At 41.1% G+C, this 24,974-nt stretch overlaps 1 protein-coding gene across 1 annotated transcript; it reads right to left on the minus strand.

The window, feature by feature from the left end:
* Window positions 1–5,526: 5,526 nt before the first annotated feature.
* LOC139158863 (perilipin-3-like) lies at window positions 5,527–24,315 on the minus strand (the record flags this gene model as incomplete). The annotated part of the gene is made up of 8 exons (XM_070736209.1): window positions 5,527–5,905; window positions 7,555–7,683; window positions 10,532–10,719; window positions 12,457–12,709; window positions 14,753–14,835; window positions 17,359–17,541; window positions 18,173–18,263; window positions 24,280–24,315. Coding segments are annotated over 8 exons (1,317 nt in total), but the record flags the coding sequence as incomplete, so codon positions are not given.
* Window positions 24,316–24,974: the final 659 nt, after the last annotated feature.

Raw genomic sequence — 24,974 nt, forward strand, 5'->3', positions numbered from 1 at the left:
TTTCTTCCTCTACAGATACACTACTTTGTAAATTGTTACTTTGTTGCAAATTGTAATCTTAAATGAAATTACCATTAAAAAAAGAAATAGTTCTACGGTTTATAATGAGAAGTAAGAGTTTATAAGCATTGTAAGAAAAAAACTAGAAAAAATTGAATAATTAAAAGTGTTCAAATGGATTAGTAGCAATTCTTAAATATCTGATTGGCAAACAGATGGAAAAAAGTATAATTCAAAGATTCCTAACAACTGAAAAACCCTTAACTGGGTGCTGACTCTGGCTTCATCCTGACCATCTGCACCCTCACGCAATGTCCTTAGGACAGTGGTTCCCAACCTGTCTTTGACCATACCCCACCTAAGCATCTCTAAAATTGTGACCCCCCTGACAATCTGGTTCCCTTGGCAACAGGTAAACAATAGCCATTGTCTATGTCTACACAAGTAGGGCAGCTCACCTGGGTCTAGGGGAGGCCAGTGGCTGACTCTTTTGGTGACCTTTGGCCTCTGCATTTCCTGTGGGTAGTTGTCTGTTCATGAACAACAGGGAAGTACCATCATTGTGGCACAAAGCACAGAGGGCATCATGGCATCCTAGGGCGGAATCGACTTTTAGTCCAACTCTCTCTCTCCACTTATATTATGAGTTATGGGGGCTGCGTATCCCTACATCTATGGTTACATAATTGCAATTAGATGCTCGGCAATTGCCTTACATTTGTCACTGTTTGCATCCTTCTGGAATCCATGTGATGCCTCGATTTAGGACTGCAACAACTTACAAATGTTCAATTGCAGTCTTAAGTTGAGGATTACTGTTATTGATAATGGGACTTCACATTAGAGAGATTCTGTACTGAAATACATTCACTGCCCTAATATATATAGAGAGACAGTTCTTCTTTCCTCAGGAATGGACTTGGTAGTAGCAAATATATTCTATTTTAAATTTCCAAATATACACTAGGAACAAAATAAAAATAAAAATAGACACCCAGTTTAAAGTAACCAGTTTCCCAACTTGTACAAAATCAGATACAATGAAATATGAAAGCACACGCTTCACGGAAACTGAACAATTTCTGACTTTCTTTTAAATCCAATTTTGCATTTTTGGTTCTAAAATATCCATTGTATCATATCGCTATAGTTTTTATTCTTCCTGTAATGGGAGAATTCAAAATATTGGAAACAGGATTAGGTAGACATAGGACAAGTAGTCATTAGGCTTCATTTAGAGTTCATTTAGTGACTGTTGAAAGTTACAATGGCACTGAAAATAGGAACTTATGACCACTTTTCAAACTTATGACCTTTGTATCAATCCCTTGATCATGTAATCAAATTGAGATGTTTGGCAATTGGTTCATACTTATGACCACTGCTGTCTCCCAAGTTCATATAAAGCCCTTCATGGCATAGGAGCAGATTATCTCCGAGACCGCCTTCTGCCGCACGAATCCCAGCGACCGGTGAGATCCCACAGAGTTGGCCTCCTTAGGATCCCGTTAACCAAACCATGTCGGCTGGTGGGACCTAGGGGAAGAGTCTTCTCTGTGGGAGCCCCGACCCTCTAGAATCAGCTCCCCCCAGAGATTCTCACTGCCTCCACCCTCCTTGCCTTCCAAAAGAGCTTAAAAACTCATCTTTGCCGCCAGGCTTGGGACATTTACATCTTCCCCCTGATCAATGAATGTTTCAAGTATGAGTGTTGAATAATTGGTTTGATAGGTTTTACTTTCTTTTAATAGAATTTAATGGTTGTTTTTAATGTAGTATTAATTGGATTTATATGATTGTTCTGGTTTTTGTAAATGCTGTGAGCTGCCTCGAGTCCTCGGAGAGGGGCGGCATACAAATCCAATTAAATAAATAAATAAATAAATCTGATCATCTACTGCAACCGTTTGAAAAGCAAAATCAATGCTGAAGCCAAATTCATTTAACGACCATGTTAATAACTTATCACATACAGTTAACAACAATGGCCAAAAAAAGGTAGTAAAATGTGTCAAAACTCACTTAACAAATGTCTCACTTAACAGCTGAAAGTTTGGGATCAATCCTGGTCATAAGTCGAGAACCATCTTTATAGCCCACGGACCAGCACTGACCAATCCGGTTTTGTGACATTATTGTAATGGCACCAGCGAGTGGCTACCGGTTCTTGTGAACTAGTCCGAAGTGGGAGAAACCCAGTTGGCGATAAAATACCAAGGCAAAACAAGGCAAGGCAACAGGAAGAAATGGTTACACCGGATATTTCTATTTGGGAGCAAATGTTATTTATTTAGCCTGCTCTGTGTCATATACATTTATTTATTTATTTATTTAGACTGGTCTATATCATATACATGGCATATACATGGACATTCTAATTTTTTAAGTTTCACCTGTAGCATTACACGATACTAGATTAGAGTTAGACCAGCTGGACATGCAAATCTAGATTCTCAATACAAAGTTATCGGCTTTCTTAACTTAATTTTGATTTTTCATATTATCTGGGCTTAGTAGTCAAAATCTTTTCAAAACCAGTTTCTGTGAAAATTTGATGGGCTTAAAAGACCATACATTTAAAGACCATACATTTCATTAGGGGTTTAACGTAGATTTGGCTGCTCCATCTTATTCTTACTAATTGAAAGTTCTAGGTTCATACAGAGGGACCCAGGTGCTCAGTGAGGAGTTCAGAACTTTTTTGGACAGGCATTTAAACTAGGTAAAGGGGACAGAGATGTAACTGACATGGATGATTTCTGTTCCCGATCAATGATGATAAATCAGTTGCTTGAAGTTTATGAAAAGAGAGTTGTAAATAAAATAGATGTAGTTGTTGATGATAAGGGGAAAACTAATAATGATAATAATGTTCTTAGGGTAATGTGCACGAATGCTCGAAGCTTGAGCAACAAGCTCTGTGAGTTAATGGCCATAATTAGTGTTGGGCGAACCGAAATCGCAAAGTTCGGGTTCGTACCAAACTTTGCGAAATTCGGTATGCCGAACCCAAACCCGAACTTTTCCAAAGGTTCGGCAAAAGTTCGGGTTCAGGTTCAGGAGAATGCCAAGAAGCGCCACTAGCCAGCTGTCTCCTTCCCAGAAGAGCCGGGGAGCTGTCGGCCAGTCAGGAGGTGCAAACGGAGGTGGGGAATCCCAATAGGGGATTCCAGGGGTGGAGGTTTGACATCACGGAGACATCATTCCTGGAGTCCCCGTTTCGGCCGCCCAGGAAAGACGTCTCCGTGATGTCAAAGCTCCACCCCTGGAATCCCCTATTGGGATTTCCCACCTCCGTTTGCGCCTCTTGACCGGCCGACAGCTACCCGGCTCTTCTGGGAAGGTGAAAAATATTCTAGTCTGTGCAGTCAAAGCAAGCCTGTAGCTTCAACTTTGCCTCTTCAATCCAAGTCTTTACTGATTTAATTGTTGGTTTTGTGGCTTTAAATCTTTGTAAGCAGATAGAAAATGCATCATGCGATGATCAGAATGGCTCACAGCTGCTCTTGGTTTTTTATGGAAATTGGGTTTGGGAAGGCTGACACCTAGAGTTAAAACCTAATGGTTATCTGTAATTTACTAAGCATATCTCTCCTCAATGCAGCAGCCACATTGATTCTGTTGTAGTTCCACCCTTTGATTTTCTGTTAATTGTTCTTTCTGACCTCTTTAGCCATTCATTTCCTCCTTGTCCCTGAAAACCCCCTCTAAATCCTCCTCACCTACCTCTTTCACAAAAACCTCTATCACTGCACTATTTTGATGAAAGACTTGAGCAAGAACCCAATTCTTCTCTCCTGTTTGGTCCTTTCTGAACTTTTATTTCTATTACTCTTTTCATCCTGTACATCAATGACCTCTGCGATAATATCGCAAGCAACTGTGTGCTTTTTGCCGACGATGTGAAACTTTTCAACACCACTGACAACACACTCACTCTCCAAAAAGACCTCGACTTTGTCTCAGATTGGTCTAACACCTGGCAACTTCAAATATCAACCAACAAATGCTCTACCCTCCACATCGGCAAAAAGAATCCAAACCACATATATGAACTGAATAAACAAATTCTCTCAGCCAACCCACACTCAGTAAAAGACCCTGGAATACTAATAACAAATGACCTAAGTGCTAAAGCCCACTGCAACAATATCGCCGAAAAGGCTTCCAGAGTTGTTAACCTGATCCTACGTAGCTTCTGCTCTGGCAATCTCTCACTACTGACTAGAGCCTACAAAACCTATGCCAGACCCATTCTCGAATACAGCTCATCTGTCTGGAACCCACACCACATCTCAGACATCAACACTCTCTAAAACGTCCAAAGGTATTTCACCAGAAGAGCCCTTCACTCCTCCACTCGAAACAGAATACCCTACGAAAATAGACTAACTATCCTGGATCTTGAAAGCTTAGAACTGCGGCACCTAAAACACGATTTAAATATTGCCCACAAGATCATATGCTGCAACGTCCTTCCGGTCAACGACTACTTCAGCTTCAACAGCAACAACACAAGAGCACACAACAGATTCAAACTTAATATTAACCGCTCCAAACTTGACTGTAAAAAATATGACTTTAACAATCGAGTTGTCGAAGCGTGGAACTCATTGCCAGACTCAGTGGTGTCAGCCCCCAGCCCCCAACATTTCTCCCTAAGACTCTCCACGATTGACCTCTCCAGGTTCCTAAGAGGCCAGTAAGGGGCATACATAAGTGCACTGATGTGCCTATCGTCCCCTGTCCAATTGTCTTTCCTTATCTCATATATCATATATTTTGTCTCCATTCCTTCTACTTCTCTTCTTTCTTACTTTCTATCTTTATTTATATTACTTAATGTCTATTCTATTTCATATGTATTGTATATTGGACAAAGAATAAATAAATATTAGTATGTTTAATAAGCTATGTCTAGTAATTCTGAGATTGGGCGCAGCAGGAGGCAAGTCTAACATCAGTGAACCTTTATAAAAAGGAATTAAACTATTTTTGGGCAGTTAGGTTTTTGATAGAGCTGCATACGTGCAGAGAAACTGATCCTTGTGAGAGACTTCTTTTGAAGTTGCCTGCAAGAATGAATCAAACAACCTATCTAACCTCTAAAATGGAATATAATAAATTGCAACCTTCAAGAAGCAGATCAAATACTAGAACCCGCTATTTCAAGCCACTTACACATTGCCACATCACAGCTGTTTAATTGCAATTTTATTTGTGTAAACAAATGTACAATTGCCTCTCACTTATTAAAAACTTAGATCTCTATAGTAATTAAAATTCTTAAGTTATACAGTTGAGTATTTGGCTAGTAGTCAACATAAAGTACACTTACAACTATATAATATTAAAAGAATCATGCATAATATGGAAGTGGCTAATAATTACTTTTAAAAGGTCAATCCATTTACTAATTTCTCTCATTTTCTAAGAGCCCAGCCACCTAAGTCTTGTCCAAGGAATGCATCGGAAGACCCCAGTTCTCAATATTATTAATAGGAAGAATTGATATATGTTATTTGTTTCATAAATTATTAAGAGTAAAGAACTAATATACGTTATTGTGTTTTATGGATTCCTCTGCTGAATATTCAGCAGGACAATAGGGTCCCTCTACCCATGGCTGACAAGTGTATTTAGCTATATATTCCATGACTTCAAACAGAGCCTTCCTGGCCTTGTTAATTTTCTCTGCGGTCTCTTTCATGAAGCCACTGGGAAGATCCTGGAAGGATGTGGCAGTAGAGAGGACAGCTTGTAGCTCTGTTAAATCACACTGAGCCTGTTGGACTTTTTGTTGAAGATGTTCAGGAAGGCTCTGCAGGTTGGTTAAGACATTCTGGCAGACCTCCTGCATCTTCTGTGCAACAGTGTAAGATGTGGCTAGAGAATGGGATTCCATCTGTTATGAAAAAAATGAACAAAAAGATCTGTTAATTGAACATCATAGGTGTTCATCTATGGCAGGGGTAGGCAAAGTTGGCTCTTCTATGACTTATGGACTTCAACTCCCAGAATTCCTGAGCCAATCATGCTAGCTCAGGCATTCTGGGAGTTGAAGTCTACATGTCATAGAAGAGCCAACTTTGCCTATCCCTGATCTATGGGATTATCTGAAGGGAGGGAGGGGGTGGGGAGATTGACAGACGGACATAGGGCAACTGAATATTCTTGTTTATGCATGGAGACACCATTGTTGATTGCTGTTCCCTTGATTTCAGCCATGCAGTACATGCCAGGTGGCAGAATTCAAATCTCCTCCCTCTTTTCTTCCTCAAACAATTTTCTGTATGTTGTGTATGTTCTATAAAGGATCTTTGACCCAGCTCTTCATCTCAGCCTTTTCATACATCCTGAGAAACACACCAACTCTCTTCTGGTTCTGGGAATAATTTTTGCATAAATATATAGTTTGTTTAATAATGTTGCAACATCCAATTTGCGTCAGCCACTGGGGATAAAGATTTAGTCCAGTGTTGGCGAAACGTTTTTGATCCGGGTGCCAAAAGGATGCGCTTGCGGGTGATAGGGCGTGTGTGTGTACCCACATCTGTAATGCAATGCTCTCCCCCACCGCATGCACACAACCCCCCCTGCGCTGCCCTTCCACATATGCGGACAGGCCTCACTGAAGCCTCCGGACTTCCAATAAGCTTTTAGGGCCTTTTTTTGCCCTTGCCCAGGGTTCAGAAAAGCCTCCTGAAGCCTGGAGATGGCAAAAAAACAGGCCAGGAGGCTTTGTTCCAGTTTTTGCTGCAGCAAAATGGCTTCAGGAGGCTTTCCTGAACTCTGGGGAGAGCAAAAACGGCCATAAAGAAGGCACGAATCCCAGCGGCCAATTAGGTCCCACAGAGGTGGCCTTCTCCAGGTCCCGTCGACCAAACAATGTTGGCTGGCAGGACCCAGGGGCAGAGCCTTCTCTGTGGTGGCCCCGGCCCTCTGGAATCAACTCCCTCTAGAGATTCGACCAGCCCTCACTCTCCTCGCCTTCCATAAAATGTTGAAGACCCACCTTTGTCGCCAGGTGTGGGCATAATTACCACCTTTCCCCCTCTTTTTAATTATGTTTTTGGCCTTACTGTATGATAGAGTAGGTTGAATGTGTGTGATTGCATAGTTAGGGATTTTATTATGTTATTAATACTTGCTTAAATTGATTTAATTTTTATTATTGGATTTGTAATGTATTGTACTACTGTTATGCTGTGAGCCGCCTCGAGTCTTCGGAGGGGGTGGCAGACAAATCTGATAAAGTATAAACTGTAACTAAACTATAAATATCAGCGGACCAGCAGGCCCGAGCTGACAGAGGGCAATGCCTCACGTGCCGTCAGAAATGGCTTCGCATGCCACCACATGTGCCATAGGTTCACCATCCCTGATTTAATCTATTTAATAATGAATAATAATTACCAAATAAATCATAATTGTCTAGGTTTACCCAGTATGCCTAACCACAAACCATGGTCAAGGCAGAATCTTCACTGAGCAATGGCCATTCCCTATTTTTTTAATATCTTCAAAAGATGAATCATTCTCATGCTGAGATACCTCTGTCTGATTTGCTCCATTGCTCTGATCCTGCTTAGGTTCTCCTTTGTACCATTCCTTCCACATTTGGTACATTTTTTCGTGACCTCGGTGAACTTTGTAGTCCAATTCCTCCTTGGTATATTTTAACTACAAAAAAGCAGAAAAAAAAATAAAGGAAAATGAAAAAAAAAATCATGCACTCAAGCCTAGTGTTTTGCGTTTGGCATCATAACTACAGTTTTGGCTCAAAGGCCAGAGCTATACATTCCCTACTCTTATCATAAGAGCCACAGCGGCGCAGTGGTTAGAATCTAGAACTGTGGGCTATTTCTGACGGCTGCTTGTGAAGCTGGTAAAATGAGGACCTAGTTTTTTGCGGGGCAAAATTCTGAGGATAGTAATAGCTATTGCTATCTTCAATTATTCAGAAAAATCTCTTAAGGAACTTCCATCAAGTTTATTCAGGAAGTATAGGTAGCCCTTGACCTATAACTATTCATTTTGTGACTGTTCAAAGTTACTGAAAGTCAGAAATTACTCCGTTTTTTCTTGTTTTTCTGCATTATTTTGACTTTTTTTCTGAACCATTCTTTCCTAGTCATTCTATACTTCTGTAATACTTTTTCTTTCTTTATATATGATCTCTTATTGAAATGTAATAGTTTTCTTTAAAAAAAAAAGAAAATATTTTCCCCCAACAGACAAAATAAAAAAGAACCAGTGCACAATCAGCTGGGCATTTTTTCTTCATTATATAATTGCTGTAGCCTTTCACATTAGCATTAATAAACAAGGCTCATTTTGGCCTGGGAACCTCAGAGGGCATTGCTAGTGATCTTCTAACATGACCAAAGTAGTTGTAGTGAATATTTGTGTGTGTGTGGGGGGGAAGGTTACTATTGGACAGAGGATTAAAGGAACAAATTGGAACTTCAAGCTTTGCAGATGTTTAAAGCATCCACCTCACCTTTTAAGATTCCTCCAGTGAGAGAAAATACTTAAATCTCTTTCAGCTTTGGATATTCCATTCCTCAAGCCCCATAAATGACCCCCTCCCCCCAAAAAATTTGCATATGTCCACTCATATTCCAGAGACACATGGATTTTCATCTGTCCTGGGGTCAGAGATTTACTTAAGTCCCTTAGAATTGAATTTTTCTTTACAGTAGTGAACTGCCCTAAAGCAGTCTCAACTTGGTATCTTGCAAGTATCTTACACCACATCTCTCATCCTCTCCCAGACACGGCCAGATTAGAAAAGCTGGAAAACTATTTTTGGAAGAGTGCTTCAAACGTTTCTACCAATGCTCCTGCCTATTCCTCGAATAGAAATCAGACCATTAAAATGTACTAAGCTTGTGTGAAGAGTTCCAAACAAGCAATTATTCTGGAGTTATACTAACAAGCAATATTGAACTCATTGTCAACACTGCTTTCTAATCAAAAAGTAAGCATCCTGAATTTGCCATTAATCCTTCCAGGTGAGTATTCTGCGCTCAGAGGATACAAGACACTGCACTACATTGTTGCATGACAAAATGGCCATGCCAAATGGAGACTATACTGTATAATTACAATCCAGCACATCTGGAAAGCATCAAATTGGCGAAGATAGCAGAATTTTATTTATTAATGAAAAGGTTGAATCCACATGAAGTCAAGCAGGAAGAACTTATGCACAAAAGATGAGCAGATTTGCTATAATACAAGAAAATGTTGATGTTTTTCCCCCCATTCTGAATCTCATTAATGGATAACGTAGGTCTGTGTTTCTCAACCTTGGAAACTTTGATTTGATTCTCTGGATTTCAATTTCTACAATTCTTAGCAAAGGCCATCCTATCTGGAAGTTAAATTTCTTAACATCTTCAGTGTTAAGAAAGATTGCTGTAGATAGACTGTTAAGCAAGAATCCAAGTGGAAGACACAATGCACAGTCCCTAAAAACAGCACTGCAGGCAGACTACCTGGTTAACATATACATTGTGCAAAGCCCTTATTTTTAGACCAAATCCAAATCTACATAACTCAATCCATTAACCTTTTACTGGATACTAATGGTAGAACAAGATTTAGACACAGGAATATTTATATCCTGCCTTTGGCCTTTTCATAAGTAACTCAAGGCAGTGAACATACCCAATACTTTCTTCTAATTTCCCTACAATCATCACCCTGTGAGGTGGATTGGGCTCAGTGTGGGTATGGCCCAAAGTGATTCAGCCAAATGAGTAGTAGCTATTACAGTTAGGTTATTATAACCATCATTCATCATCAGCCCAATTTATCTTTTAATATATTTTAAATCAAATATCTTTTAAGAGTTTTGCTATGTACAGTATATTAACTGTCAGCTTCTTCAATAACATCTCTGTGAACCTGCAAATGACTCTATAGCAGTGATGGCGAATCTATGGCACGGGTGCTGTAGGTGGCATGCAGAACAGTATCTGCTGGCACGCGAGCCTTTGCCCTAGCTCAGCTTCAACGTGTATGTGTGTGCCGGCCAGATGATTTTTGGCTAGCACAGAGGCTCTGGGAGGGCATTTCTGGCTTCTAGAGAGCCTCTAGGGGGATGAGGGGGGGCATTTTTTACCCTCCCCTGGCTCCAGAGAAGCCTTTAGAGCCTGGGGAAGGTGAAACATGAGCCTACTGGGCCCACCAGAAGTTGAGAAACAGGCCAGTTCCAGCCTCCAGGGGGTGGGGGAAGGAGTTTTGCCCTCCCCAGGCATTGAGTTATGGGTGTGGGCACTCGCAGATGCACAATAGCGCGCACACATGCTCTATTGGCACATGAGGGAAACAAGGTTCGCCATCACTGCTTTATAGAAAACAGTCTGCCTCCATTCCATGGCTGAATCAATGTCCCTGAGTTCAGCTGCTTGGGCTATTTGCTAAAGAGACCATTCAGCAACTTACATGGTCCAATAAGGTCTGACTATTCACCCTTTCCTTTTATTTCCCAAACATAGCACAGAATGACTGAGTTTCTTACCAAGTAGAAGAGCTGTTCAAGCTGGAGCAATGCCTGCTCTGCACCCAGTTTGATCTTTATCCGAGAATGCTGGTAGGCTCGACTACAGAGCTTCATCGACAAGGAACTCAGGCACCTGTAGTAAGTTGGCTCTCCTTCCTGATTTTCAAGAGAGGCTGCTCCAGAGCGGTCCGAAAATGCAATGGCAACTAAACAAACAACAATTAGATCAAAAGAGATCCCCATTCACAATCCCTGAGCTAATATTATCAGTCCGTTCATTTCACAAATAACATTCCTCACAAGTAGGTTTCCGAGAAATTTTAGCTAGTAGTCACTTTAGTCCTCAAATAAATCCCCCTTGATTAAGCTATGGGGAAATCTGAGCTATACTTCGAATAACTAAAAAAAAAACACATTTCAATTCCTCTCCCTCATTGTTAATAATATTTAATTGAGGAAGTGAGGCGATTATTTTAGCACATGTGCTACAATTTGGTGAGGAACAACAAAAAGAGATCAGCTTTGGCCCAGACTCCTTTTCACAGCCCTCCCTTCCCCAGCACTACACTATTATTACATTTTAGTGTAGTGAACTTAACCTTCCTGCCGTGTAAAAATAAGATCCATAGGCTTTGTGAAACTGTTCAGTTAGATTTTGTGAAAGAGGGCAAGATGGTAAAATACAACCCTTTTGGTGGAGATGGGTAGGTATGTACATTTGATCAATAAACTGATCTGTACCAGGCTCCCTATCAATCATCTGCCACACTTTAGGACAGTGTTGCTCAACCTCAGAATTTTTAAGATGTGTGGTCTCTAACTCCCAGAATTCTGTGGGATGCTGGCTAGGGAATTCTGGGAAATGGAGTCCACAATCGGAAAAATTGCTGAGATTAAGAAACACTGCTTTAGAATGTTTTTCGTAAAGTCAGAGAATTAATTTCATAAGCCCGATAAGCGTGTACTTTTGTTTGCTAAAATGTGACCCAATTTTTTAAAAAGTAAAGCATTTCATTTTTGGTTACCTTACACCAAAATTGAATGGGCAATGAGTGATAGTGATGACTTGTTATGGCCTTGAACTTTTTAGACTGGGGGTTAGAAATGCCCATGCCTTTCATTTAGGTTAGGTGACAATAAGTTTTCCAAAGTCTCCATAACAGAGGAGAAAAAACAGATACTCTTTTCACTTAAGTCTTCAACCTAACCTTTGCATAGGTCTTAAAATCAGCTGTAGCAAGGAGGATCAGCTGGAAAGAGGATCGATAGAGGGATTTGGAAGAAATGGGCTTAGGTTAAGTCATGGATGATTGAATATGGTTTGTTGAATAAGCCACAAATACTGGCTCATCATATCAGTTGGGTCTTTCAGATTTCACATCACTCACTGACCAGCAAGAGCTCTCTAGGCAAGAGATTTTCAGAATTAACAGCACTCAATTTTAACAAAAATGAGCTATAAAATATTAGATTCCGTGATTTTTAAAAATAACTAATCTAATCTGTTTAGCATACCTAAGTCCTTGGAGAAGGGCGGCATACAAGTCTAATAAATAATAATAACAATAACAATAACAATAATAATACCTCCCAATGCTTACTTCTGACATATTTTCAATATTGTATATCTTTACTAGGCCAGCAAATGCATTCTTGGTCTACTTTTTCTAGCTAATGACTTTCAGATGTTTTAAACTTTACTCAAATGAATAAGTTTTTAAAACTGAATGAATGAAAGAAGAAATACTGTTAGTTGGTTAACTATCTCAGCTATTGTATACATTTGGATTAAAAAATTAACTGTTTTACAGTTTTAGAATTATATGCCATCCAGAGTCACTTGGCAGAGATAGATAGCTGTAGAAATAAAAGAAGTAAATAAATGTAGAGGTCAAACTTATTAAAAATGTGGATAATCAAGAGAGGGAACGGCATAGTCTTACAAAATTCCTCATCCGTGATTGGCAGAAAGTGCTCTAATAAGTCATCCGATTTGAAGATAATCTTGTCAACACTACTGGCCATCATCTGTGCCATGTCAATATCCATAATGGTGTGCACAGCACTCCTCGCTGAACACAACGTTACTTCCACGCTCTCCGCGGCAGCTTCGATGCTTATATCTAGCATGGTATCCATAATGTCCTTTACTTCAGTTAATTTGGTATAAATAGATTCAATGGCATTTGTCATGATCTGGCAGTGAAAATCCAAAAAGAGAAGAATGAAGAAAATTGACAGAATTAAGCACCAGCGCATATATACTGTATCTTCCTCTCTAAATTTGGGTTACTGTGTTCCCCCAAAGTAAGACCCTGTCTTATATTGTTTTGAACCCTGAAATAAGCGTTTGGCCTTATTGCCAATGGCTTAAAAGCCCGACTATCAGGGGATGTCTTATTTTGGGGGAAACAGGGTATGTGTCATTTTTGCATCCAATTTGAATTTTATTTCTTCAGTTTGCTTTTAGTGCAGCAATTACGTTTAAAAAACAACAACAACAAATATACAGATAGTCCTACAACCACAATTGAGCCCAAATTTCCATCATCTAAGCAAGGCAGTTAAGCGAGTTTTATCCAATTTTACATCTTTTGCCATAAAAGTTAAGCAAATTATGTAGTTGTTTAGTGAAACTGACAATGACATTGTCATATGTCAGCTGGTAAGATTAGAAATTGTGATCACACAAGACACAGACAGTGCAACTGTCATCTATACATGCCAATTGCCAAGCACCCAAATTTTGATCATGCAACCATGGGGATGTTGTAATGGTCATTAATTGTGAAAACCTCTTAAGCTACTTTTTCAGTGCCGTTATTAACTTGGAATGGGCACTAAATGAATGGTTGTTAAGTAGAGGACTATATGTGCACAAACCAAATTGATTAGCATGTTCTAGGGATACTGAGCAATGGGTCAGGGTAAGAAATGAAACAAATATTCCCAAGAAAAAACTTTTATTTATGAAAATACCCGCAAAGCCAGTCAAATGGTTTATAAATCTGGAACTCAATTACCCTGCTAATAGGAATAATGATGATGCTGAACCTAGGGAGCGCATGTCAAATATGGCATGTTTTGGGTAACACACCAGTGTTTACCAACACCTAACAATTATTCTCAAAAGCACATGCTGTTCTCATGCAATTATCTGACATCTTGGGAGCTGCATGAGAATGGGGGTATGTGTGCGTTGCCATGTAGCCTCTGGAGGTTGTGCGAGGGGGCCACGCTCTTGCACAATCTCTGGAGGCTCTAAAAATCAGGCAAGTATCAGATAGTTTTCAGAAGCCACAGAACCTACACAAAAAAAGAATGTGAGGCCTCGTGTGATCTGGAGCTGCCTCAGATAGGCTGCAGAAAAAACACCACCTGAAGGTAAATGACATGGCAGATTCTGAGGAATCGCACAATTGTTTGATACTTTTCAAAATATGTAAAAAATTCTTTCTCATGTGTTTTTGTGTGACACACACACGTAAGAGTCCCCCTCTGAGGGAGGGAGGCAATTCAGAAATGTGAATAAATAAAATAAAAACGTTAACTGTTTTCCAAAATTTTGACAGGCCAAGCCCAAACGTTTTACCCTCACATAGACCCTACTAAACATAAGGGGCTGTTTTACATTTTTTATAAAAAAGGCAAAAAAAGCATTTTAAAATGTTTGCTGGAGGAATCCTACTAGTCCAAAAATTTGGAAGGTGAAATATTTAAAGGAGAAAATAAAATGTCTTTTTTTCCCACCCATAGGAAGAAAAGGCTGGTTGGCATTTCAGCATGACCTGGTTGGTTCAGCACCTGCTGATAACAGCTATGTCTGAAATCCATTCTCATGAAGTTGATCACTTATCTCTTATACTGACTATAGTAGAGAGAGAAAGAGAATTTGTGGTCTTCTAAGTCTTGCTGAATTACAGTGCCCTGCATCCTTCACATTCCCTGTCCTAAGGACGTTGGGAGTTTGAAATTCAATGAAATGTAAAATGTCACATTTTGGTTACATGAATCTACACAGATAGATATGATATTTATATTTATGATATTTATATTTATTTACTTACTTACTTATTCCAAAACGGAGTCAGAGCTGCTAACACGTAAGATAAATACAACAATAGTAAAATAGGGAAATAGAACAATCAGATTAAAATCAATAATTTAATAAAACAATATCCTAAAAGAACCATGCATACACTGCAGTCAATCTAATATTATGGAAGGTCAAGTGATTACCTGGTCCACCGTCTGTTGCATAATAGGATATTTGTGTTGTAGCCTGTAAAGATTCCTACAGGCAAACATATTTGCAAAAGAAACTGTAAACAGTAAAGATGAAAAAAAGATTTGATTACTTAAAAGATTCCCAGTTATGTTCAACAACTGGATTCTAGTTGCATTTGGTTTTTATGCTACTTAGAATTTACAAAATGCGATATTGTTTTATGCTGCAGTGTAATGATAAAGGAAAGTAATCACATAAAGGTGGGATTGCAATGCTATGCACTCATTTAGGTAAAGGGTGGGTTCTAACTTACCTCGTTGCCATTCGCTTCCTCCTGCGCCATGTGGGCGTGTGCGCGCAAAGCGCAGGGGCCAAAAATTTGCAAAATATTTTTTATAAAAAACCAAAAACAAGATGGCGGCTCATGCGCAGTGCCGGAAACTTGGCTTCTGCGGAAAGCAATAGACATCACAATCTCTGGAACATTTTAATTTTTTTTTTATTTTACAGTACTAAGCTACAGTAATTCATCTGTTTTGTCCATGGTCTTGTAATAGGTCTGTATTGTTCTTCACACCCACCCACCCCGGAACTTTAATCCCAGAGAGTAGAAAGTAGGGAACTCAGTCTCGGAAAAGTTCTGATTCCTCTTGGATTTTGAGAATTTTGTTAATCAGTAATAGAAGATTCTCTCCCCTCTCCCGCCCACTCTCCATTAATAAAGATCAGAAACTACCGTATATACTCGAGTATAAGCCGACCCGATTATAAGCCGAGGCACCAAATTTTGCCACAAAAACTGGGAAAACGTATTGACCCGAGTATAAGCCGAAGTTAGAAAATGCAGTGGCTACTGGTAACTTATAAAAATGGAAAACAATAAAATTACATTAATTGAGACATGTTTTAGAATATTTATTTTAAAGAAAACCAGTAAACTAGCTCTGTAAATTTAAAAGAGGGTAAACAAATTAACAATATTAACAATAAATTAAAAAGTAAAAAAAGTAGCTCGATCAGCAACAAAGCTAAAACCTAAGAGTTAAAATCCTTCAAAACTGGATTCCTTCTCATCATTAATTGGATTTACATTATTGTTCTGTTTTTATATATGCTGTGAGCCACACTGAGTCCTTGGAGAGGGATGGCATACAAATCCAATTAAATAAATAAACAAACAAACAAACAAATAAATAAGTGTATCCAAAGAAGAGCTTCAGCATTAGCTGCTGTGAGGTTATCAGCATAGAAAACCAAATAGATAGATAGATAGATAGATAGATAGATAGATAGATAGATAGATAGATAGATAGATATAGATAGAAAGATAGATAGACAGACAGACAGACAGATAGAAAAATAGATAGATAGATAGATAGAAATAGATACAGATAGATAGATAGATAGATAGATAGAAAGAAAGAAAAATAGATAGATAGAAAAATAGATAGATAGAAAGATAGAAAAATAGATAGATAGATAGATAGATAGATAGATAGATAGATAGATAGATAGAAATAGATACAGATAGATAGATAGATAGACAGACAGACAGATAGATATAGATAGAAAGATAGATAGACAGACAGACAGACAGATAGAAAAATAGATAGATAGATAGAAAAATAGATAGATAGAAAAATAGATAGATAGAAAGATAGACAGATAGAAAAAGAATTCCTGTCTAGCTCTGCCTCATAACACATTATTAGATCCTATCCAAGCAAGGACAGCAACTACCACAAAATACCATTTTTTAAACAGTTTAAATCCTTTCAAAGGAGGGGGAGGAGAATCTGAAGCAGGGGGCCTTTTTAATCTAACTAAGGGCAATGCAGAGAGAGCAAGGAATAGTTACTGTAAACCTGTTGACAAATACACACAGGGAGAAAAAAAAAAGCCTCTGGGTTTCAGCAAGAGGTAGCTGGCTTTTTTCATGGTGGGGGGGAGAGGGGGCATGCACACACACACACACACACACACACGACCTCACCGGCTTCCCATTGCTTTTCCCCCCTCTCAGTTGGAGCAAATGGCTGCCTCCTTTGCTTGAGCCAGGGAGAGGAACTACGGCGTGCGAGAGGGGACAAAAGCTGGTGCCTCCTCGCTCTGGCTCAAGCAATGGCGCCCTCGTGTGGTGACTTTGTCAATGACCTGAGTATAAGCCGAGGTTGTGTTTTTCAGCCCATTTTTTGGGCTGAAAAACTCGGCTTATACTCGAGTATATACGGTATATTGCAAACAAAGACCAGGCACTATTCAAAGATGTCTCCGTGGTCATGTGGCTGGCATGACTAAACACCAGAGGCACACTGTTACCTTCCCACGAAAAGTGGTCCCTATTTTTCTACTTGCATTTTTTATATGCTTTCAAAGTGCTAGGTTGGCAGAAGCTGGGACAAGTAACAGGAGCTCATCCTATTATGCGGTACTAGGGATTCGAACCGCTTAACTGCTGACCTTTCGATCGACAAGCTCAGTGTCTTAGCCACTGAGCCACCGCATCCCTACTGACAATCTCAAAAACCATACATTGGAAAACCAAGCCAAAAAGATGAAGAATGACATGGCAAAGAATAGTTTGGAGTGAGCCTACCAGCGATGACCAATTACTTACGTTGAGGTTCAAATATGTGGAGAAGAGGCTCTGTGCTTCTTGCAATACTCTTCACATCCGTCTCTGCCATCTCAAAGACTGCTTGGATAGCTGGATGAGACTGCTTGGCAAAAGTATAGGGAGACAAAACCCACTCATAAGTAGAACCGATTAATGGCACATCACCAAACCTTTGGATGGACACTAAGAAATAAGATACCATAGAGTCACCATCTTGCTGGATTGCAGAACAGCTCTACCTTGCTGAACTGCAGTTAGATCATATTTTCAATGAAGTTACGATTCATGCTGGTATGTAAAACTGAATAAATAGTAAACCGATACTGTTGAACTTTAGTTTCTCAGCACATTATTATGAGCTTAAAAACAGTACAGTGTAAGAATGTACACTGCTCAAAAAAATAAAGGGAACACTCAAACAAAACACCCGAGATCTGAATGAATGAAAAAGTCTCACTGAACACTTTGCTCTGTACAAAGTTGAATGTGCACAACAGCATGTGAAATGGATTGTCAATCAGTGTTGCTTCCTAAGTGGACAGTTTGATTTCACAGAAGTTTGCTTTACTTGGAATTATATTGTGTTATTTAAGCGTTCCCTTTATTTTTTTTCAGCAGTGTATTTAAGGAGTACAAAAGTTTTCCTCAGCATGTTCTTAAGTCCTTTGATAGTTTTACTGTGATAAAACTAGGAGCCTATGGGCCTGCAGATCTTTATAAATCTATGAAATAGATTAGAAAATCCATGCTGGGTTCTATCCTTGTTACAGTTTGATCCTTAAATGGTATCCTGGCTTCTTCCAGTATTGTTCACTTACCTGGTGATCATCTACAATTCTTGTAGGGATTAACTCTGCTCCAGGAGAAGACATGATGATGATAATAATGAGAACAAGCGGGCAGCACTATAGAGAGACAAGATCCCATGCAGTCACCACAGTAATATATCAAATTACATTACACACAATTTTAGCAGCTTTTGCAGGAGGAGGAAGGCCAATTAAATAAGCAAACAAATAAACCCTACTCTATCTCTATACCTCTAATTAAGCAGTATTTATTCCAAACCTGATCTATTTTCACCACAAGAACATCTGGAGATCTCAGATTTAGCTTCAGCTTTAGCGGTGAGGTCAAAAGATTCCTCACCACTAATATTTGATTCCATACATTTAGCTTACTGTAATGTGATTTGTTTGCTTTGGGCTGATCTTTATTCTTGCACTTTTGCCAACTAGCTGTGTTTGTACAAATTATTCAGGTTTTGATTCTTATTATTTACAAGTCAATAGTGTTGTATCCTGAAATGGCTACCTTGTAACGCTGTAAATAGTTTGTTCCTCTTTTCCAGCGCTGTCTGAGCCCAAGCAGGAAGTCGCTCCTGATTGGCTCAGACGCGGCCGGCTCTCGCTTTGGCGGGAACCGCAAAAGTATAAAAGAAGCGGCTTCTCCCTGCAGAGCCAGTCGGTACTCGCTGAATTGTCACTTTACCTTGCTGAGCTGTCACTTATTCTCTGAGCTGAATAAAAGTACCGATTGCTCAAACCCTGTCTCTGGGTCTACTTCACTGGCGACGAACGAACGGAAGAACTTCGCGTGCAACATGGACAAAATCCAGATCGGCCAGGCTCCAGAACTTTTCGATGCCGAGAAAATGACTTGGGACGAGTACATGGCCACCTTCGAGATATTCCTCGAGGCGGCGGGAATGCAGGACGCCGGAGCCGATCGCAGACGGGCTATTTTTCTAAACTACTGCGGCGCAGAGATCCGTAGACTTGCCCAAACTCTCACCGAACCAGAACAAGCAAGAGCCACAGCGTGGGACGTCCTTCAACAGAAACTAGCGAGCCATTTTAAACCAACCAGACCAGCCGTGGTTTACCGGCATCAATTTCACATGATGGCTCAGAGAGAAACCGAGTCGATAAGCCAATTCACAACGCGGCTTCGAACGGTACTCGCTCAATGCAAGTTTCAAGATCCGGAAGCTCGCCTCACCGACGCCTTGATTTTCGGCATGAAGAACCACACAGTGAGAAGTAAACTCCTCACCGAAGATGAGCCGACTCTACAAACCGTAATCAAATTAGCGCAAACCGCGGAAGCAGCCGACGCAGCGGCAAGAGAATTAAAAGAGCACGGAAGGCGAGAAACCATTGCCAAAATCGACGCCGAGTCTCCCAGCGCCATGGGAACAGACGTCCGCAGCCAGCCAACTAGCAACGGGGACGACTGCCTCCTCCTGCAAGACCAACCGAGACACCCTAGAGCTACTCATCCAGCCCCCTGCGCGGGCTGCCGGGGAAATCACCAGCGCCATCGATGCCCGTTCCGCGACACCACTTGCCGCCGTTGCAACCGGAGAGGCCACATCGCCATCGCATGCAGAGCAACGGCACCAGAAGAAACTTTTGCCACACAACAATACCAGCGACCCCAAAACCACCCCCCCCAATCGCGAGAAAGGAGACCGTTCCGCAACTCGGGTCAAAGGAATTACCCCACCGCTAACCGAGACTACAATAGAGGTAACTCTCAATATTCCGTGAATAACACGGCAACCAAAAAGGGGGCTAAAATTGTTATCTCGTTGTTGCTAAATAACCAGCCTTGCTCAATGGAGCTAGATACGGGTTCGAGATATACCATCATGCCCTGGGAAAAATTTAAGCTATATATGCCTAATGTGTCTGAGGCTGACCTAATTCAAACCTCTTTGGTGATCAGAGACTTCCAAGGGGGGGTAATCTCGGTCCTGGGAACTGCAAATGTACCTATTGTATTTAAGAATGTCAAATGTACCCTTCCCATGCTTATTGTGACGGGGGCCAAACACTCCCTGCTAGGGCTAGCATGGATGGAACCGTTGGGGATTGAAATTTCGGGTGTGTGTAATGTAAACTGTGATATTATGCCTAACTTTGTGAAAGAGTTCCCTGAAGTGTTCAGCCCCACCTTAGGATTGTATAAGGGAACCCCCATATCTTTCTCTATTGACCCCAAGGTCCCACCAGTTAGACTGAAACCTCGCAGGGTTCCCCTCCCGCTTCTCCCCAAGCTAGACTTACAGCTGGACAAACTCATTAGTCAAGGTATCTTGGTCCCTGTGGAACAGGGGCCATGGGAAACTCCCATAGTGACACCCCTGAAGCCAGATGGCTCCTTAAGAGTTTGCGCTGATTACAAATCAACCCTGAATAAGGCACTCCAACACCACCCCTACCCCATTCCGGTTGTGCAACAACTCTTACACTCCCTGGGGGAGGGGAAAAGGTTCGCAAAGATCGACCTGGCGCAGGCTTACCAGCAACTTCCGGTCGATGAACAAACAGCAAACGCTCAAACAATTGTAACGCACAGGGGGGCTTTCAAATGCACGAGGTTACAGTTTGGGGTGAGCATAGCCCCAGGGATATTCCAGAGCATCATGGAACGCCTATTGTCAGGGGTAAATGGGGCCATCCCATATTTTGATGACATCTTAATTGCAGGGGAAAACCAGGAACAAGTGAACAAAAGAATAAGGGAAGTACTTAAGAGGCTACAGGACAAAGGGTTACGAATCAAGCCTGATAAATGTGTCTGGGGAACTAACAGTATTGAATTCCTAGGATATAAAATAGATAAGGAAGGTATCCACCCCACAACTGAGAAGCTGAGAGCAATTAGAGAAGCCCCAGAGCCACGAGATAAGAGTGAGTTGCAAGCATTTTTGGGCCTCCTTAATTTTTATTCCGTTTTTTTAAAGCAGAAGGCAACAGTAGCAGAGCCTCTCCATCGTTTACTCCAGAAGGAAGCCCGCTGGACATGGGGGAAAATTGAACGTGAAGCCTTTGCTCAAATAAAAAATTTACTAACTTCTAAAAGTGTAGTAGTCCAATATAGTGCCTCACTACCCATTAGGCTCACGTGCGACGCTTCGCCGTACGGCATAGGAGGAGTCCTAGCTCACGTTCTACCTAATCAGACAGAGGCCCCAATAGCATTTTTTTCAAGAACCATGACCAGCACGGAGAGAAATTATAGCCAGTTAGACAAGGAGGCTCTGGCATTAGTGGCAGGGGTAAAGAAGTTTCACAATTACATTTTTGGAAGAAATTTTGAGCTAGTCACTGACCACAAACCCCTACTAGGCCTGCTAGCCCCCAACAAGCCCACTCCACCTTTTATGTCTCCAAGACTAATCAGATGGGCCCTTTTCCTCTCTGGGTATCAGTATGAGCTCACCCACAAGGGGGGGAAGGAAATCAATCATGCAGACGGCCTCAGCAGATGCCCCATAGCAGACCTGGTAGAAGACCCTGTTCCAACCACAGACGTGCTAATGATAGAACTCGAGGAAAACCCACTAACCACAGCAAAAGAGGTAGCTGCACACACGCAGCAAGACCAAATCCTGAAACAAGTAGTGAACTGTGTTCTAAAGGGATGGCAAAATGATATGGTTAAACCTGAATTGTGTGATTTTAAGAACAAAAGGCTTGAATTGTCATATGTAAAAGGTTGTTTGCTGTGGGGGGATAGAGTGATCATCCCCAAACGCCTAAGGGAAAAGGTACTCAGAATGTTACACGTGGGCCATCCTGGGATTGTCAGGATGAAGAGCCTAGCAAGGGGGCATTTATGGTGGCCAGGGCTTGATGCTGATATTGAAAGTTGGGTTTCAAAGTGTGACCCGTGCCAAGAGTCTAGGCCCAATCCCCCCAAAACAACTCCGGCTGAGTGGGAACAGCCTGCTGGCCCTTGGTCTAGGATCCACATTGATTTTGCTGGCCCAGTGGGGTCTCAGTATTTCCTAATAGTGGTTGATGCTTTCTCCAAATGGTTGGAAATAATAGCAATGAACAACATAACCACAAGTGCCACTATCAAGGTATTGAGCAGACTGTTTGCATCCCATGGTTGCCCTGATCTATTGGTGTCTGACAATGGACCACAACTAACAGCCAGGCAATTCGAATTATTCCTAGATGGCCTGGGAGTCAGACATGCCCTCATCTCGCCTTACTCGCCCTGGGCTAACGGGTTGGCAGAACGTTACGTAAGGGTGGCAAAAGAGGCATTGCACAGGTCAGGCCCTGGAGATGTGCAACAGAACTTGGACCAATTCTTATTAACCCAGCACATTACCCCTAACTCGCACACACATGTAAGCCCTGCAGAGTTATTGATGGGGAGAAAGTTGAGGTCACCACTAGACAGGTTAAACCCAAGGTTCTGTTTGAATAATAACCAAATGTGCATAAAACCAGAAAGAGAAATGTATTTGGGTCAAAATGTATATGTAAAATGCTTTGATGGAAATGTAAACTGGATGAAGGGAATTATTGTTAAGCAAAATGCACCCAAGACTTATATTGTTAAACTGGAGGATGGTCGTTTGTGGAAACGACACATAGACCACATTCGGAAACGAACTGAAAACCAATTACAACAACCCGCTGACTCGGACTCTCCCCCCTCAACAGACTTTTATACATTGCCCGAACTAAGAAACACGCAGAGAGACTTATCGGGCCAGGGGGAACCATCCAGCGACGCCGAGCCATCCTCGTCCTCCGAGGCCTTCGTTGGGCCCGCCAGGCCTAGTCCGCCGCACCGGGAGAACAGCGGCGAGCCATCCTCCACAGTCAGTGGCGAAGGAGAAAATGGACTGCGCAGGTCAGCGCGAGAGTCTCGAAGGCCTCACCGATTGGACGACTTCGTCACGTGGCTTTCTTGATGGATGGGTCCAACTATGAGGGGAGGGGTGTTGTATCCTGAAATGGCTACCTTGTAACGCTGTAAATAGTTTGTTCCTCTTTTCCAGCGCTGTCTGAGCCCAAGCAGGAAGTCGCTCCTGATTGGCTCAGACGCGGCCGGCTCTCGCTTTGGCGGGAACCGCAAAAGTATAAAAGAAGCGGCTTCTCCCTGCAGAGCCAGTCGGTACTCGCTGAATTGTCACTTTACCTTGCTGAGCTGTCACTTATTCTCTGAGCTGAATAAAAGTACCGATTGCTCAAACCCTGTCTCTGGGTCTACTTCAAATAGCTCGGGTGTTTTCGACCAAAGACTTACACCCTCAACAAAGCAAATGTTTTAACCCTGATTCTACAGTTATCAGCATAACTTTCTTTCAAAGTAATCAGAAATTGTTGGCATTTCTGAGCATTACAGGTAGGTCTCAACTTACCACAATTGAAACCAAACTTTATGTTGTTAAATGAGAAATTTGTTACATGAGTTTTGCCTCATTGTATTACTTTCCTCACCCATTTTGTTAAGCAAATCACTTCATTTCTTAAATTAGCAACACAGTTGTTAAGTGAACCTGGTTTCCCAGCTGACTTTGTTTTTCAGATCGCAAACTGTTGTAAGGCAAAGACTGCTAATTTCTTGCAACTAAAGCAATATAGCCACAGAATTTCAGACACAGGATTTTAAAGAGAAACCAAATAATTCTGCAAAACAAGCTAAAGGGGGAAAAAAACCCACCAGGATACAGCCAAATATGGCCCCCTTTAAAAAACTCAATGAAACTAAGTTTCTGGGAAATACCTCCTCTCTTAAAATATAGCAAAGTTATGTTGGCTCCGGAGCATTTTGGTGGCATTGTTGCACAATGTAACATCCACACTGCAGAAGGCCAAGATGCTATATCTGACAAAAGTCAAATATTTTACTAAAACCTAAACCCAAATTATAAGGATAAATCATCTCTTCCACCGATGCCCAACATGTGTTATTCAAAAGGACACAATGCAATCGACTTATCTCTGAATGAGCAATTTCCATTCAACTATCAAGCCTGGGAGACCAACACTTTGCAAAAAATTTATTAGTTTTGCTTTGCAGAGTCATTTAAAAAGAAAACAGAAAGACCAACTTTAAACCACATTTCAGGTGGGGAGGAAAGCAACTCAGGTTGGTCATACATACCTCAAAGCCAACGATAAAGCCATTTCCGGCCTCAGTGGTCTTTATATACTTATAAAACATGAAAAGGAAGAGTCGGGCTATCATTGACTGACAGTTCCAAAAAGCAATCAAAAGCTTCTTCCACTGCTGAATGGGAGATAAGGTAAATTGTGTTGGGAAAGACAATGGCTGCAATTCTATACTGTATTCCTTTAAAAACCCACACTCAGGTTGACTAAGAATTATGTTAACTAGAATTAAAACCATCCAGAGGAGCCCATGCTAGAAAAAGTAGCTATAAATTTACAGTGACCATATCTGTCCTTTATTAAAAAGGGCAATCTTTTACTTTTTTAAAAAAAACCTGTCCTTTAGATTTTTTAAAAAATTAATCCTTGTATTAATTAATGTTTGTATTCTTATGAACCTCTTTCAGATTTATCCCTTTTGGGGATTATACTTTATTTTTTTCCTACGGGGGGAGCGTGCAAGACCGGTGGCAATGGAGCGAGACTACGTGCTCCATTGCTGCTGCCGGAATAGTGCTTCCACCCATTCTGGGTCCTGCCCATCCCTACGTAGCGCAGTCTCCTGGAGTTCCGCATTCCCTGCAGGCTTTTCACAGCCACCTACCAACTCACCTCTGGAGGTGTCTGGAACTGGTTCTTCGTCATTCCGTTGCAGCTCCTGGGGAAGGAAGGAAAGGCCAAACTGTC

Source organism: Erythrolamprus reginae, chromosome 2, assembly GCF_031021105.1.
Source record: "Erythrolamprus reginae isolate rEryReg1 chromosome 2, rEryReg1.hap1, whole genome shotgun sequence".
NCBI classification, from domain to species: domain Eukaryota; kingdom Metazoa; phylum Chordata; class Lepidosauria; order Squamata; family Dipsadidae; genus Erythrolamprus; species Erythrolamprus reginae.